This window comes from Mustelus asterias, chromosome 1 (assembly GCF_964213995.1).
Source record: "Mustelus asterias chromosome 1, sMusAst1.hap1.1, whole genome shotgun sequence".
Lineage (NCBI taxonomy): Eukaryota > Metazoa > Chordata > Chondrichthyes > Carcharhiniformes > Triakidae > Mustelus > Mustelus asterias.
In genome coordinates, this window is record NC_135801.1 from 18050503 (window position 1) to 18067528 (window position 17026).

Consider the following 17026-nt stretch of genomic DNA (forward strand, 5'->3'; position numbering starts at 1 on the left):
GGCCATCGAATTACTCAAGAAGCTGTACCATAAACAGCCGAACGAAATTCATGTTCGTCACCTATTAGCCACTCAACGGCAGCAGCCCGGCGAAACTACGGGACAGTACCTGCGCGAACTTCAACAGCTAGCCAGAGCCTGCAATTGCAAGGAGGTGTCGGCTACTCAATACACCAACGATCTTATCCGAGATGCGTTTGTGGCGGGAATCGGCTCATCCTATATTTGCCTGCGGCTGCTAGAGCAGGGTAACTTGGACCTGGCTAAGACGGTAGAATTGGCCGATGCAATGGAAACAGCCTCCAGAAGTCTTGAAACCTACCCCACCGACCACGTGGGAACATCGTGGCAAGTGCAGCCACCGCCTCAACTGTACCCGGCGGCTCCTCGGAACTGCGCGATAATGCTCTCAACTTCAGACCTGACGGCTGCGGCAGCTCCTGAAGGCCCACGGTGCTATTTCTGCGGATTGGCGAAGCACCCTCGTCTGAGATGTCCGGCCAGGACGGTGTTTTGCTCCGCCTGTGGGAAGAAAGGGCACTATGCAAAAGTGTGCCAAGCAAAGACCTCTTCCAAGCCCAGCAGTGCTGCGTGTGACTCCCCAGGATCAATCTCCTCGTCTCCGGCCTCGTCGATGTCTTCAGCCACGTGCGATTCACGGGCGCCGCCATTTCCTATGACGATGATGCAAGCCACGTGCGACCTGCGGGTGCCGCCATTTTCAACATCATCGACCATGTGTGATTCGTGGGCGCAGCCATTTTGGTCGACACCGGCCGCAGAAGACCAGCAGGAGTCCTCATCGTCAGCGATCTCAGCTGCCTGCAGTTACACTCTGGATCCAACAGTGGCGTCAATCATCCTGGACCAGGCCAAGCCTCAGACTCGACAAGTCCATGATGGACATAGAGGTAAACGGGCGCCTGACGCATTGCCTGTTTGACAGCGGGAGCACGGAGAGCTTCATCCATCTGGATACAGTAAAACGGTGCGCTCTCCGTGAGCAAACTGTCAGGCAGACAATCTCCATGGCGTCGAGGTCCCGATCTGTTATCATTCTTGGGAGCTGTGTGGTAACCTTAGCGGTGCGGGGCACAGTTTGCGAGAACTTCAGGCTCCTCGTGTTACCGCACCTTTGCGCTCTGGTACTCCTGGGGCTAAACTTTATGGTCCACCTGAAGAGTGTGACCCTGCAGTACGATGGGCCACTCCCTCCACTTTCAGTGGGAGAACAGCAGCCTCCAAATTGTCCAGCGCGCTCCACATGCGGTCTCTCAACACTCAAAATTACCCCGCCTTCCCTATTCGAAAATCTCGTGCCAGGCTGCAAGCCCATCGCAACTAAGAGCAGGCGTTACAGCGCTGAGGATCGGATCTTTATTCGATCTGAGGTTCAGCGGCTCCTCAGGGAAGGGGTCATTCAACCTAGCACTAGCCCATGGAGAGCACAAGTCGTGGTGGTCAAGACTGGAGACAAGCCCCGGATGGTCATAGACTATAGTCAGACCATTAATAGGTACACGCAGCTGGACGCGTACCCTCTCCCGCGCATATCTGACATGGTCAACCAGATTGCGCAGTACCGGGTGTTCTCCACCATCGACTTGAAGTCAGCCTACCACCAGCTCCCCATTCGCCCAGAGGACCGCAAATACACGGCCTTTGAGGCGGATGGCTGTCTCTACCACTTTTTAAGAGTCCCTTTCGGCATCACTAATGGGGTCACGGTCTTCCAGCGTGAGATGGACCGAATGGTGGACCAGAACGGGCTACGGGCTACCTTCCCGTACCTGGACAACGTCACTATCTGCGGCCATGACCAGCAGAACCACGACGCCAACCTTCAGAAGTTTTTACGCACTGCGGCTCTCCTGAACCTGACCTATAACAAGGAGAAGTGCGTATTCAGCAAGCACCGCCTAGCAATCCTCGGATACGTGGTGGAAAACGGGGTCATCGGCCCCGATCCAGACTGTATGCGTCCCCTCCTTGAACTTCCCCTACCCACTAGCATCAAAGCACTGAGAAGATGCTTGGGCTTCTTCTCGTACTATGCACAGTGGGTTCCCCATTACGCGGACAAAGCCCGTCCGCTCATAAAATCTACCTCTTTTCCCCTGACAGCAGAGGCTCGCCTAGCCTTTGAAAGGATAAAAGCCGACATCGCAAAAGCCATGATGCACGCTGTCGATGAGTCCATCCACGTTCAGGTGGAGAGTGATGCATCTGATTTCGCCCTGGCCGCCACACTTAACCAGGCGGGCAGGTCCATCGCCTTTTTCTCTCGCACCCTCCAAGGCCCTGAAATTCGGCACTCTGTGGAGAAAGAGGCTCAGGCCATTGTGGAGGCCGTACGACATTGGCGCCATTATTTGGCTGGCAAACGGTTTACCCTTCTCACGGACCAGCGGTCCGTGGCCTTCATGTTCAACAACACGTTAAGGGGTAAAATTAAGAATGATAAAATCTTGAGGTGGAGAATCGAACTCTCCACCTACAACTATGATATCATGTACCGTCTGGGGAAGCTCAATGAGCCCTCAGATGCCCTGTTGCGTGGAACATTTGCCAGTGTGCAGGAGGACCGGTTACAGGCCCTCCACAATGATCTCTGCCATCCAGGGATCACTCGGCTCTTCCATTTTGTAAAGGCTTGGAATCTGCCCTACTCCATAGAGGATGTCAGGTCGATAACTCAAAGCTGCCAGGTATGTGCAGAGTGCAAGCCGCACTTCTATCGGCCTGACAGGGCACACCTCATTAAGGCCACTCGCCCTTTTGAACGACTGAGTGTCGACTTCAAGGGCCCCCTTCCTTCGGCAGATCGGAATGTGTATTTCCTCAATGTGGTTGACGAATACTCCCGATTCCCCTTTGCCATCCCCTGTTCTGATATGTCCTCTGCCACGGTCATCATAGCCCTGCGGAGTCTTTTTACCCTGTTCGGCTACCCCAGTTATATCCACAGTGCTAGGGGTTCGTCGTTTATGAGCGACGACTTGAGGCAATACCTGCTCTCTAAAGGAATTGCCTCAAGTAGGACTACGAGTTATAAACCCAGGGGTAACGGACAGGTCGAGAGAGAAAACGCTACAGTCTGGAAGGCTGTTTTACTGGCGTTAAGGTCTAGGGGTCTTCCCGTCTCCCGTTGGTAAGAGGTACTTTCTGATGCGCTCCATTCAATCCGGTCCCTCCTGTGTACGGCAACCAATGCTACCCCACATCAGCGGATGTTTACCTTCCCTAGGAAGTTTTCCTCTGGGACCTCACTGCCGTCTTGGTTGACGTACTCAGGACCTGTCCTCCTGCGGCGGCATGTTAGGGCCCGCAAGTCCGACCCTTTGGTTGAACAGGTCCACCTCCTCCACGCCAACCCTCAATATGCCTATGTGGCATATCCTGACGGGCGAGAGGACACGGTCTCTATCAGAGATCTGGTGCCTGCAGGGGACCTGGAAACCCCCGTCACTCCCGCACCCCTGGTTAGGATTCCTTTGTCCATTCTCTCCTCTCCTGACACGGCGCGGGCAGCATCGGGACCTCAACTTAATCCTCTTACTCCCGTGTACAGCTTGCCTGAGTCCAGGAGATTGTCGCCACCTCGAGATCCACAGGCATGTGAGGAACTGGAGGAGTCACTGGACACCACCTCGGAGAGAGGGTCATCACCACGGTCACCAGAACCGGCACTGGAGTCAGTGCTGCGGAGGTCGCAGAGACGGTGCGGCCCTCCGATACGGCTGAACTTGTGAACATATGGACCGTTCGTGTTGTCTCCTTACCCCACCGGCCTTTGTTTTTAAAGGAGGGGTGAATGTGGTGAACCATAGATGGTTACCACTATGGGTACTTGTACATATGTTACTCTTGTTACTGTTGGGGTTAGGGTTGGGGTGTTCCACCTGTTAGCTTTGTTCTGTGGTACACTCCGGTTGGCTCCGCCTTCTTACAGGAGTATAAAGGTCACTGCTACTTCCTAGTAGCCCTCAGTCTGGGATAGTATTGTTAAGCAGTATGCTCTATTCTATGTGAATAAAAGCCTTTATTCCCGGGTACATCCTAGCCTCCCGAGTGAATTAATCGCGCATCACTCTGGAATATGAGATTGATAGGAACTAATCTGCCTCTTAATTTTAAAAAAAGTATAATCTGTTACCACAGTAAACTTCTAGTTTCCTTGCTGTTTCTGCAATAGTGACACCAGAAACCTCCTTTACAGATGCTCAGAATATGCAAGACTTGTTGAATGATTAATTATAATACAGTATTTGAAATCAGTTAAGTATTTTACATCATCAAATTCTGTCGGTTATGCACAACCTCAAGTAATTTGGCTGAATTTCAGTCATCTGAAGTTGATTTCAGTCATCTGAAGGACTTGTATCTCCTTTGCAAAGCTTCACTGTTCATGGTAAAAACCTGGTACAATGCAGTGTGGTGTTGAAACACCAGCAAAAAAACATTCAGAATCATTAGACACGGTCAGTCTTTCGTTTATTTCCTCTATTTAGAGAATTGTTTGTTGTTTGAAGTGTTGAATTGTCAGTCTCCTTTGTTGCACCGTGTTTACGCATATTTTTCTTTGCAGGTCAGCAATTTGAAGAAAATTTTAAAAGGAATTCTGGATTACTACCATGAGGTGAGATGTTTTTGCTTAAATCCATTTGGAAGTAATCACCAGTTTAGGGTTTAGTCTTATCTGTAGAATATGGTTACCCCTGACATAAAAGATGACTGATTATCAAACGTTTCTCAGGTTCTCTGGTGTTTGCAATGGTGACTGAATCCAATGTGGGAATCTCAGTTCTTGTACGATATGTATGGTTGTCTGGCTAGAGTTGCTCAGCTGCTGTTTTCTAATTTCTGCCCAATTGACATGGGTGCTTTTTTTTTTGAAACAAGATCAGAATGCAGGATGCCATTGTGTAATGTTCTCCCAATTAATATTGATATTGCTTTTATATTTTATTTGTACTCATTCTTCACCCTTCCATAGCAACACTTCCTATTTTTCAGTTCAGTTGATAGATGCCAGATCATTAAGCTTTATAAATGTATGAAAGTAAATGGATTCTAGAGGTCCCCTTGCAGGTTGTTGAATATGGAAAAAACTGCCAAATGATGCTGCATTGTTTCAGATTCTATACATTTCAGATACACTACCATGTTCACACACTACCAAAGGTATTGTTACGCAGGTATCATGTGATGATGCATATTTGGATGGCACAGTGGGTAGCACTGCTGTCTCAGTGCCAGGGGCCCGTGTTCAATTCCAGCCTCGAGTAACTGTCTGTGTGGGGTTTGCATGTTCTCCCCATGTCTGTGTGGGTTTCCTCCAGGTGCTCTGGTTTCCTCCCACAGTCCAAAGATGTGTATGTTAGGTGGACTGGCCATGCTAAATTGATCTTTAGCGTTAGGCGGATTAGCAGGGTAAATATGAGGGGTTACGAGGGTAGGGCATGGGTGAAATTGTTGTCGGTGCAGACTCAATGGGCTGAATAGCTTCCTTCTGCACGGTAGGGATTCTAATAGTGGCATCCAGTGTTTTTGTTTATTGTTATCGTTCTTGAGATTTTGGTGCCACTGTACAAATTATTTATTTCCCGTACCTAGTGGCCCGTAGAAGATTATGATGGCCCTTTCTCTTGAACTGCTACAGTCTGGTGAAGGCCTTATTATTCTATAGTTCTTCCTCCCTCTCTCCTTACAGCTTAATTTCCTCTCATGCTATATGCCTTAGTATTTGTATTCTGCTTTCCATGAAACACCTGAATGAATTCCTTCTGAACAAGCATACACCTCTGACATTGGTCCGTAATAAAGGAGTTTATGCTTCTTTCCAAAGTTTCTGGAAAACTGAATGCAAAAAAGAATAGAATCTCATATAAAATAAACTGGTAAGAAGCCAACAGAAAATAATAATAGTGAAATCAATCTTGTTAACTCAAACTAATCTCATTTACAGACCTTAAGACTTGTATGTTCAACTTTAGTCCTTAACCAAAGTACGCAGAATGAATTTAAACTAAACATAACATTTGTTTACCATCTTACCTTTTTGTATGAATGTTGAATTCACATTTTCTGCCAGACGCATGTTTTTTGCTCTTAAAAAAACACAAGCCCAATGTTTTTATATTTTAATGGCAAAATTCCTTAGGTCTCTGCTTTCGCATGATACAACTGAGTTGAAATCTTCATTCTACATCTGTTATGAGGCTCTGCAGACAGAACCTGAAAACAATACTGCAATAGGTTTGGCACATAAATGTTGAGAATATAGAGAATTTAAACAAAAATATTTGCCATGTTGTATCTGAAACACATGATTTAAAGATTAGAATTATAATAGTCACAGCTAAAAACTTTAATTTTGAGGAGGTTGATTATGTTCTTTCTATGGATAAATTAATGAAATACCTCCACAAATTGATCCTGAATATTATGATTGCAATCATCTATGGGTTCCTTTGCACCAAAAGCATTTCACATGTGTCACAAAACTTCAGAAAGACTTGGAAGGAAATAAGTAACTTGGACAGTGCAACTTATGTTCCAGAAGATATTTTTTTCTCGAATTGGCTCTTCCAAGACAAACAATTACATACACAAAACTGAAGTTTATTAACATGGATTACATTCTATGCAAAATCTTTGATGTTGGTGCATCACAATGCTAGTAGGACTTCTGATTTGATACGGTGGGTGTAAATGATATTGTTGAATCTGTTTACAGGTCCTGGGACAACAGATTACTGACTTCCCTCTGCCAGATGTTAATTTAATAGGAGAACACTCGGATGCAGCAGAACTTGGCCGAATGCTTCAGCTTATTCTCGGCTGTGCTGTCAACTGTGAACAGAAACAAGGTAAAACTAGACAGAATACTCAATGGTATCCTATTTGTGGGACCTCTCCTATGCATAAGTAGATTTTTTTTTAACAGTGGCTGCACATCAAAAGGTAATTCTTGGTTTTAAAGTATTTTGAGATGTCCTGAGGACATGCTGATGCGCTATATAAATGCAAGACCTTTCTTTGGGCTACTTCGGATATACAATTTTAATGTGGGTGAAAACATTGAGGGTTAATAATGGAAACGAAAATGAAATTTTAATATTTATATGTGTACATAGAATATAGAAGGGAAACCAACAAGATAACTTGGTATGAAGACAAATGCAATGGAAAATGGTCAAAGATTTAATAAATATGAAAAGAATAGGTAAAGGACATAGAACATACGAAGTAGAAGCAGGAGGATCCCATTTGGCTCTTTGAGCCTTCTTCCCATTTAATAAGTTCATGGCTGGTCTATCTCCACTCTGCCATCCTGCATGATTCCCTTATTCCTTCATTTTCTTAGTTGACCTTTTCTTGAGTATACTCAACAATGGAGCACTTGTGATTCTCTGTGGTGAAGAATTTTGAAGATTGACAACCCATTGAATGAAAAAAAACCTCTTCATGGTTTACCCCTTATTCTGAGATTGTGACCCCATGTTTTAGATTCCCTAACTTGGAAAATATTTTCTCAGCATCTACTCTGTCAAGCACTAAAGAATTTTATCTGCTTCAGTTGTATCACCTCTCATTCTTTTCAACTTCAGGGAATATAAGCCTAGTCTACTCAATCTTTCCTCATAGAATAATGTACTCATCCCAGGAGCCTGTATGGTAAACCTTTGTTGCATTTCTTCTAGGGTAAGTATGTTCTCCTTAGGTCAGGAGAGAAAAACTGCATACAATCACTAGGTTTAGCCTTATCAGTGCGTTGCATAATTATTGTAAGACCTCTTTACTCTTATCCCCCAAACTTACATGCTATTTGCCTTCTTAATCACTTACAGTACCTGAAAATTAACTTTTTGTGATTCATGTACAAGACCACCCAGGTCGCTCTGATGGAAACATTTCCCAGCTGCTAACCATTCAAATCAAGCATTCTGCTTTTTCATTTTTTTCTACAATTTTACATCTGCCATGGTCTTGCCCACTTGCCCAACCTGACTGTATCCCTCTCCATTCTCTTTGCATCCTTCTAACCATTTACTTTCCCATCTAACTTTGTATCACCAGCAAATTTGTAGAAGTTATATTCAGTGCCCTCATCTAAGTCATTACTATTGTAAAGTATTGGAAATAACTGAGGCCCAGGTAGGGATATGGGGGTAGGGCCTGGGTGGGATTGTGGTCGGTGCTGACTCGATGGGCCGAATGGCCTCTTTCTGTACTGTAGGGTTTCTATGATTTGTTTTTTTACTGATCCTTCAGGTGCCCACTAACAGCTTACCAACTAGAAAATGTCCTGCTTATTCCTTCTCTTTGTTTAATGACTTTTTTGACATTCTCAGCGCAACTTTGGAATTTCAGCCCAGAACGTAGTTTTTTTAAATTTGGAGACATCAGTGAGTTTCTGATGAGTTTCTTGATGCCTTTGATTTTTCCATTGTACAGTAAAAGAAAATTCTGCATGAAAGCACTTTTACAGGAATATGTCAATGTTTGCAGGAGTTGCTCTATATAGAAATGGGTGAAAGCTCGTGGTCAAGATTGTGCTGCCGGAATTTCTTGTCATTAAAGTATTGTTTGTGACCTAAAATATTATTTTCAATAGTGACGTTTCTTTTTCTTATCAGCTGGTTGCTTGTTTCTTTGGTACTACCCCAACAGCTTCTGCATGAGTTGGAATTGCAGATACAATCATTTCTCTGCGCAATACATTATACTCCAAATCTTTGGGCTCATGTATATTGGAAAAGACTTCCAAATTTAATTTATATATAAATAAAATTGTACATTACATATGTACTTTTTAGATAAGTAGCAAAAATTCATATTAATTTATTTTGCAGAACAAATTCAAACTATTATGATGATGGAAGAGTCTGTTCAGCATGTTGTCATGGCTGCCATTCAGGAGGTAGGTTGTATATGCATGCTACCCCCCACTTCTATGTTATCATTGTGTACCTCAGATTGCCATGCTCCTTAGTTTTTCTACCTATACAGATACTATCTTTTTATTATTAACCACCAGAGGGTGTTTCTACGACATGAATTTAAACGCTGGCAACTTCATCTTCAATTATGGAAAATTATCCTGTATTTCCATTGTCTAGAAATGAAATCATGAAATCCCAAAAAATGTTCTTTTCAGGGTAGGTGAATCTAAATGCCATTCAAGATGATATGTTTAGCTATAGACTGACGCTTTGCTGTCCTAGCAAAGAACTAGAAGATGCACTTTCTGATTGAGCTTTCCTAACCCCCATCTTCATTGTAAATTATACTCACTTCTTAGGCATTATCTCACTTCTTTCAAAATTGTCATCATCACCAACCCCCTCAAAAAATCCACCCGAGGAATGAGTTGTTCATGTTTACAATGGGAAATAACTATATAATTATTTGCAAAAGGGAAATCCCAATCTAAACAAGTCAACGGAAAACTAATCTGAACAGAGCAATACTTGATGATGGTTAATCTGTATGAAAACATTTCGCCTTTGGTTCATTAACAAACCATATATTTTTTAAAATGCATTTTTTAAAAATCTAGAGTTTTACTCTACAGAACTAAAACATCTTATGTGCAAATTAGAACAAAAATAATCAAAATTAAATTGCTGTCAGTGTCGTTCAGTGCTTTTCTGAAATGGAAATTGAAGCTCCACTGTTGAGACTCAACAACATTCACCAAACTGACACTTCAGTGTAGGAATGAGGGGGCACTGAAGTGTTTGATGTTATCTTTTTGATCAAATGTTAAACACACAATCTGTCTACCCACTTGGTGAGTAAAAAACACTTGAGGCATAGTAGGAAGAAGAACAGGAGAGTTCTCTATTGTTCTGGAAAACTGATCCCTCGACCAATATCGCTTTTCAAAAAAAAAAAGAGGTTTATCTTGTAATTCATACCATTGCTGTTCTGGGAACTTTGCTTGTGCAAATTTGCTGCCACGATTCCCTGCAACAGCAATAACACTTCAAAAGTACTTAAAGTACTTCAAAAGCAATAAAGTGATTATGCATGTTCAAATACAAAGCAAGAGTTATGAATATGTGTCATTAGTACATGGTTAATTTTATTCTCTCTCAGCCCGTTTATTTAAAAAATCAAACAATATCAATAATTTTACTTAATTATGCTTTTTTAAAAATTCTAGTTCAAAATGATATCCAGTACTCTTGGGACAGGGGAGTTGTGGAGCGTTGAAGCTTTTGATCTCTAACAATAATTTCTCTAGCTTTAAGGTTTTTGAATTTTGTATTTGTGGATTTTTTTGTATTATCTCCATTGTCAACTTGTTTACTTTTGCCATTTTATTCTAAAGGAATATTGTTGGAAACAATTTGGGGCTTCTTTGTATATTTGCACTTTATTGATCAACTTTTTTGCACAGATTAATTCGTGCTCTGTTTTTGCAGCTTATGAGTAAAGAAACTCCAGCGTCAGTTGGGAATGATGCTTATCTGGACCTTGATCGCCAGGTAGGAGCATAATAAAATGAGTAGCTATTAAACTTCTTTGAGCTTATTTTGGCATTCAACTTCATTTACAAGCATTTGTTCTGTATCCTTGATATCAAATTTGGTCTTAAACTTCATTTGACCCAGCACCCAAAGTCTTTTGAGGAGTATATTTCAAGTGATTCCTGGTTACATTCCTAAATGACATTGCAGATGATAGCTATTCTATATCTACCCTATTGAAATCTTTAGTCATTTGAAATACCTTTTCAGATCATCCCCTAAATGTTCTAAACTCAAAGGGTAGATAAACCAAATTTATGCAAACCACTTTTTCATGTAACTTTTTGAAACGGGTAATCTAGACAATTTGCCTTTTTTCTGGCAATTCGGTGCCTAAAGCTAATGGAGTCTAATCAAAGAAGTACACAAACAGCATTTTCTTGATTTTGATTATTTGAAATAACAGCTGATATTCCATTAGCATTTTGAATTATTTTTTAAATTTATGTGCTAGCTTTGTGATTTTTCTACATGGACAGTTAAATCCCTTTGCTTCTCGTCCCAAACACAGGAAAATTCTGAATTATCTTTCACAACAAAAGCAAAAGACTTTTCAGGAAAAACTAAGCTGTGCGTCACTGCAAAGAACATAGAATGGACTGATTAAACGTGTAAGGAGTTGGATAGGGTGCATACTGTTGAATGCAGGCACATTGAAAAAAAGAAAGACTTGCATTTTTATTGTGCTTTTACGGATGCCTCAAAGCACTTTGCAGCCACTGAAGTACTTTTTGAAGTGTAATGCTGTTGTAATATAACAAACACAGCTGCCACTATGCATTCAGCAAGCTCACATGAAAAGCAATGTGATAATGACTAGGTCATGTTTTTTGTGACATTGATCGAAAGATAAATATTGGCTAGGACACTGGGAATAACTCCCTTGCTCCTTTTCGGAATAGTGCCATGAGATCTTTTATGTCCACCCCAGCAGGCAGGTTGGACTTCAGATCAAAGACAGCACCTCCAAGGGTGCAGTACTCTCTCAACACTGCATTGATGAGTCAAGCTTGATTTTTGTATTCAATACCTGGAGTGGGACTTGAGCAAAAGCGGGCCAGGAAAGGAGGAAAGCCCAGGCTGAAGGGCAGTTCGCTTCTGACCCCCACTGAGATCAGCTCAGAGTGTGTGCCATCAGAGGGCTTGCAAGGACAGTGTTAGTTAAACCCAATTTCTTAGCTTGGCTCCAGTCGCTACCTTTTCTCAGGTGACCAGGGCTTGGGGCCCTGTAGCTCTGCTTCTTCAGCAAAACGGCAAAAAAGGTTTTATTAGTTAATGCTGCTTCTTGGCACTTTTTAATAGCCATTTTTGTTAATTACTTTTTAAATTAACAATTTATTGCTTTGACTTTGAATTTTTTTGATCATGAGTAATGTTGTCCCATACCTTATCTTTCCGAAATATAGTCATCGGCCTCTTGAGTGAGAAGAAAATTGTAAAGTGGACTCTTATGCAAAAAAAAGGGTGGACACCCTGGTATAGAACAGAAGCTAAGCTGTAGCTGGGGTACTGCATACAATCCTGGTCACTACTTCATAGGAATGATGTCATCATTCTAGAGGCAATATAGAGGAGATTGCAAAATGCTGATTGGTTGTGGTCGTTTCCTTTGGAACAGAGGATGCTGAAGGAGATTTAATTGATGCATAGAAGAGCCTCGATAAGAAGAACCTATTTCCATTAGCAGAGATGTCAAAATATCCTGAAAGCATTGATCTAAAGTAATTGGTAGAAGGATTAGAGGGGATTTGAGGTTTTGTTTCATTCAGAGGTGTAGTGGGGATCTGAAACCTGCTGCTTAAAAGGGTGATAGGGGCAGAAAAATTCATTGCATGTAAATGAAAAATCACTTGGATATGCACTTGGGGTGCCTTTACATACAAGGCTATGATCCAAGAGCTGGGGGGGTGAAATTAAGTTGGATAACTCAATTTCAGTCGATATGGATACAATGGGCCGAATGGCCTTTAAATGTTGTTGGATAGATTTATAATATTTTTCATGCTTATGGAAACTTTTGTGTGTATCATCTATGTACACGTGCTATGAATCTCTGCATCATGGTACTTAAAACAAGATTTTTTTCATTTGTATTCTTTCTTAGTTGAAGAAAACCAGTGAAGAACTAAATGAAGCTTTGGCCGCTAAGGAGGAAATTTCACAAAGATGCCATGAACTAGATATGCAGGTATATTTGCACCATTCAATTAGACTTCTAATTTGACTTTGTTCCACAATTAGTTTCTGAAATGGATTGGTTTTCTGAGATCTGTTTTAACATTGTATTTAAGTACACCCTTTGTTCGCAAGACTGCAGCAATTCAAGAAGGTGTCCAACCACAACTTTCTCAGGGCAACTAGTGATGGGCATTGCTAGTGTCACCCAGTAAGTGAAGATGAATTTTAAAATAGAAACCATCTTCAGTGTAGTGACCTAGAGTGATGTTCATAATTTCACATACTATCTGGATTTAGCATATACAGGCAACGATGATGCCCTAAACTTGCTTGATAGTACAGCCCATGAGCAGACCACTGAAATATTGCATACTATATTGGTTTCTTGTGCTTTCAAGGTTTACTGAAAGAAAATAAAGGAGTTGGTTTGGTTTAAGTAAGATTTCTGTGCTGAGATAGCAAGAGCAAGATTCTTGAGAACTTTTCTGGTTGATCGAGTCCAGGGTTGCAAGGAAACATAAGAGCAGAATGGCAGGATTAGGATCTAGGCTAATGCTAGGTATGGCATATCCGTTGTGAGAATCCAGGATCTGCAGAGTATTCGGGTGAAGTATCTATCTATTACGTGTTAGAAAGTTGCTTAAACTGAGTTCCAAGATCAGCAGACCACGTTCTGCAAGATATATGGGACACTTAAGCTGTAGAAATGGTATAATGTTGGTTCATCAGGGTGATCTCGGGGGGCGAAAAACTAGTTACTGTTTTATTCTCCACCTATCTCCTGAGTGAGGAAAAAATTTTGAAGAAATTTCTTGAGGTTTGTGGAGCGTAAATTACTTTGTGTAAAGAAATGGCTGACCAGCAACTTTATCTTTGAAAAGACTAGTGGATGGAGGCTTAGAGTAGGAATGTGGCTATGGCTAGAACTAAAGGACAGAAGAAAATATATTTTGCTCATTGTGTTACTCAATGCACGAAAATGAAAGTTAATTTTGAGGAAAAAAGTTGTCATAGGAGATATGTCCTAAATTTTAAGATCCTTAACTTGGTGGAGGAAGAGTAGCAATGCATACATCTTTAAATGTGGAAAATATACACTGAAAAGGCCATAAGTGCAATTAAGATTCTGAATTTTGTGTGGTACCTTGAATATTGGAGAAAAGAAGATGTTGAATTTGTACAAGACATTGGTGAGGTCATATTTGGTGCACTGCACACAGTTCTATGTATTTTATTATAGTAATGATGTCAGCCTTGGAAGTACAGCAATGATCGACTAGAATTAAGGATTAAAGTTATAGGAGAAGGCTGCAAAATGGACACCTTTTTCATTGGGAGGTTAAATCTGGATCCAATAAAGTTGTTTGAAAATTATTAAGAATTTTGAGAGTTGAGGCTTGTTTTTACAGGTTGGTAAATCAGTTTTGTAGATCAGGATTATTACTGGAAGAACAAAGAGAGAAAATTATAAAAACTTCTTTACATTAGCTTATTATGGAGTTGTTTTACCGCATGTAGGTAGTAAAGTGCAGATTGCAAACGGTTTCAAAGGGAATTGAATCTATATTTGAAAAAGAAAAATGTAAAAGGACATGGAGAGGTAAGAAAATTGGGGATGAGAGCAGACAGCTCTACTTGAAAAGCTAGTACTGGCATAAGCTTAATGGGGCAAATTTATTTCTGCAATGCTTCAGTTTTCATGATTCTTTGATAAAATTAAGAGACTTGGGTTATATATACCCTTGACATGGTTGTTATTATACTTGAATTGCATCTAATTTGGACGTACAAAGCTAGGTTCAGAAGAACATTAAATGCATTGCAGCAGAGGTTTGTTCCAGAATGAGGTACACAAGCAGCATTGATTGAGGGAAGATCAGTGGCAAAGCAGGGTAACAACAGAGGTTTGAAACAGAAGCATGGAGTGCACAGGGACGAGTCAATCTTTTTCACAAATTTCACATCCATTTTCACAAATGAATGAAATTCCTGTATTCAGATGTTGTTGCCTGATGCATTAGAAACATCAGATGACGTCATGTTTTGTCAAATTGTGAGAGTGGAGTTGTGCATGCTAAATACAGATTGAGTGTGGTCAAACTGATTGCATATAAGATTCTGGCAGTCAGCATAAAGAGGAGACGTTTATACTATTGGTTGGGCTAGACCCAAACTAGGGTCTTAAAGGAGAAAGAAAAATGTATGATTCTAGCATGCCACCAAGCCCTTTGACCCTTAACTTGAAAGGGAGACAGGAAGAAACAAATCTTTGGTTTATGAATGCTGATCTTCGATATCTTACATGAGATCACAGTTTTTAGTGATAGTTAGCAAATACCTCTTTTTGTGAGGGACCTTCAAATAGATGATCAGTGAGGAATGGTACCCATGGGTTTTGTTTTGTTTCTCTAGTCCTTGCTGTATGTTTTGTCATTTTTCCTCCAACTCTCCATGCCACGGAAATGTGATGAAATTTGATTGGAGGTATTCGAGGACTGTTATATGATATCATAAGTTGCCATTCTTTGTCTCCAGCCTACTGCCAGGAAGTTAGTTTTGTTAACATCTTTTAGATTGGATATCATGAATGTACATTTTGTATATTTGCTGAACCAATCTGACCCGTAACATTTCACAATCTTATTTGCTTACCAGTGAGATTTTATTTTCAATGTTTTTATTTTACCTGAAGGATACCGTGGAGTCGGTAAATATTGAATTAATTAAAAATGAGATGAAAGATATTAAAGATGTTAGGTAAGCTAAGGACAATGAGGTGGCAGCACTTCATGTGGTATACCCAACCTCTGAGGGAAATAGAGTAAGAAATTACATAGCTTCTCACTGCTATATTTCATGATGTAATTGAGAGTGATTAAATGCTGGATGACTAAATTGGTTCACGTACTACACATTTTCAAAAAGGATAATTACAACCCAATTACTTTAATGTGGTAGGGAAAATTTTGAAAATGTTAAGCGTCTAGATGACAAGAAAATAATTAGAAGTGGGTTATGTAAGTTTTGGGAAGGAAGCAGTGCATGGTGTGACTGAGAAGATGACAAATATGGGGGAATGCTATTCATATGATCTGTACAAAGTTTCAGAAATCCTTTGACAAAGTATTACAGAATTAGAGGCAGGGTAAAAAATTAGATTAAAAACTAGTTGGGAAATGAGTGGGTGTTGCAACGATCCCACAGGGGTTTTTTTCTGCGACCGCTTGTGTTGGTTGCACACCAATGATTTAAATATTAGGCCAGAGGGAATGGTGTCCAGATTTGTGGACAATATTAAAAGGTGAGGCATAGTAAATAGTTTTGCAGACCAAAAGAAAATGCACACAGGTTTGCCAAGATGGTGGAATGGGTGAAAAATCTCAGATGGAATTCAATTCAACAAACATGAAGTGTTTTTTTTTAGTAATACTTTGTGACAGGTATATAACATTAAAAAATGAAATGCAATGGCGTATCTCAATAAAACCTTGGAATACCGTGTGCTGTTTTGTGCTCCATACTATTAGAAAGATATTGCAACAAAAGAGAAGGTACAGCCTGGATTCACTTGGGTGCTGCTTAATTTGAGAAAGTAAAGTAAAAGGAAAAATAGATAGGAAGGGTCTACTTCCAGTGATAGAAGGGTCTAGAATGCAGTAACATCGATACACAAATAAATAACATATAAAACAAAGCACCAAAACCTTTTATTACATGGGGAGCTGTGGGGTTGCGAAATGTGCTACACGGTTAGTGATTTGAAGTGCAGAGCACATCAACATTTTAAGAAGAGGTTAGATAGGTAGTTAAATAAAAAGGGAATAAGGGATTGGGGAATAGGGCAAGCATATAAATTAAACTTCATTCTCTTTTGGGTAATCAACATAATACACATACCTAACAGCTCTTTTCTGTTCTGTAGCTTCCAGATAGTTCTACATGATGGTTTGAAAATCTTGAAAAGTAAACGTTCAATCATTTATTGCAGAGGATTATCTTGGGTCTGACTGTGGTAGTCTGTGGTATCCCAACAATTATTTGACAAATACGTTTCCAAGTCCAGTAATTTACTCACATTCAGTTTTCATTGTACAATGCAGTTTTCTGCTTCAGAAAAATTCTAGTATTACTGTGGTCAGTGAAGTAATATATCGTATCTCAACACAACCTTGCTTTCAAAAGTAATCCATCTTTGCCTTCCTCGGTACATCTGTTACTTAATCAAATGCAATTTTATAAGTGTGGATCTTTAATATAGAGCATAGTAAATAGGTGTGTAAGTTTAATGCAGTGGTTTAATCTGCAAG

The 17026-nt window shown here is 40.8% G+C and overlaps 1 protein-coding gene across 5 annotated transcripts in view; it reads left to right on the forward strand.

The window, feature by feature from the left end:
* Nucleotides 1–17026, forward strand: part of hook3 (hook microtubule-tethering protein 3) — an 84248-nt gene that overhangs the window by 19825 nt on the left and 47397 nt on the right. For all 5 annotated transcript variants that reach the window (XM_078210127.1, XM_078210107.1, XM_078210115.1 and 2 more), the window contains exons 4-8: nt 4589–4639; nt 6740–6872; nt 8859–8926; nt 10437–10499; nt 12646–12729. In XM_078210127.1, coding sequence (XP_078066253.1) covers nt 4589–4639; nt 6740–6872; nt 8859–8926; nt 10437–10499; nt 12646–12729 — 399 coding nt within the window. The remainder of the gene's footprint in view (nt 1–4588; nt 4640–6739; nt 6873–8858; nt 8927–10436; nt 10500–12645; nt 12730–17026) is intronic.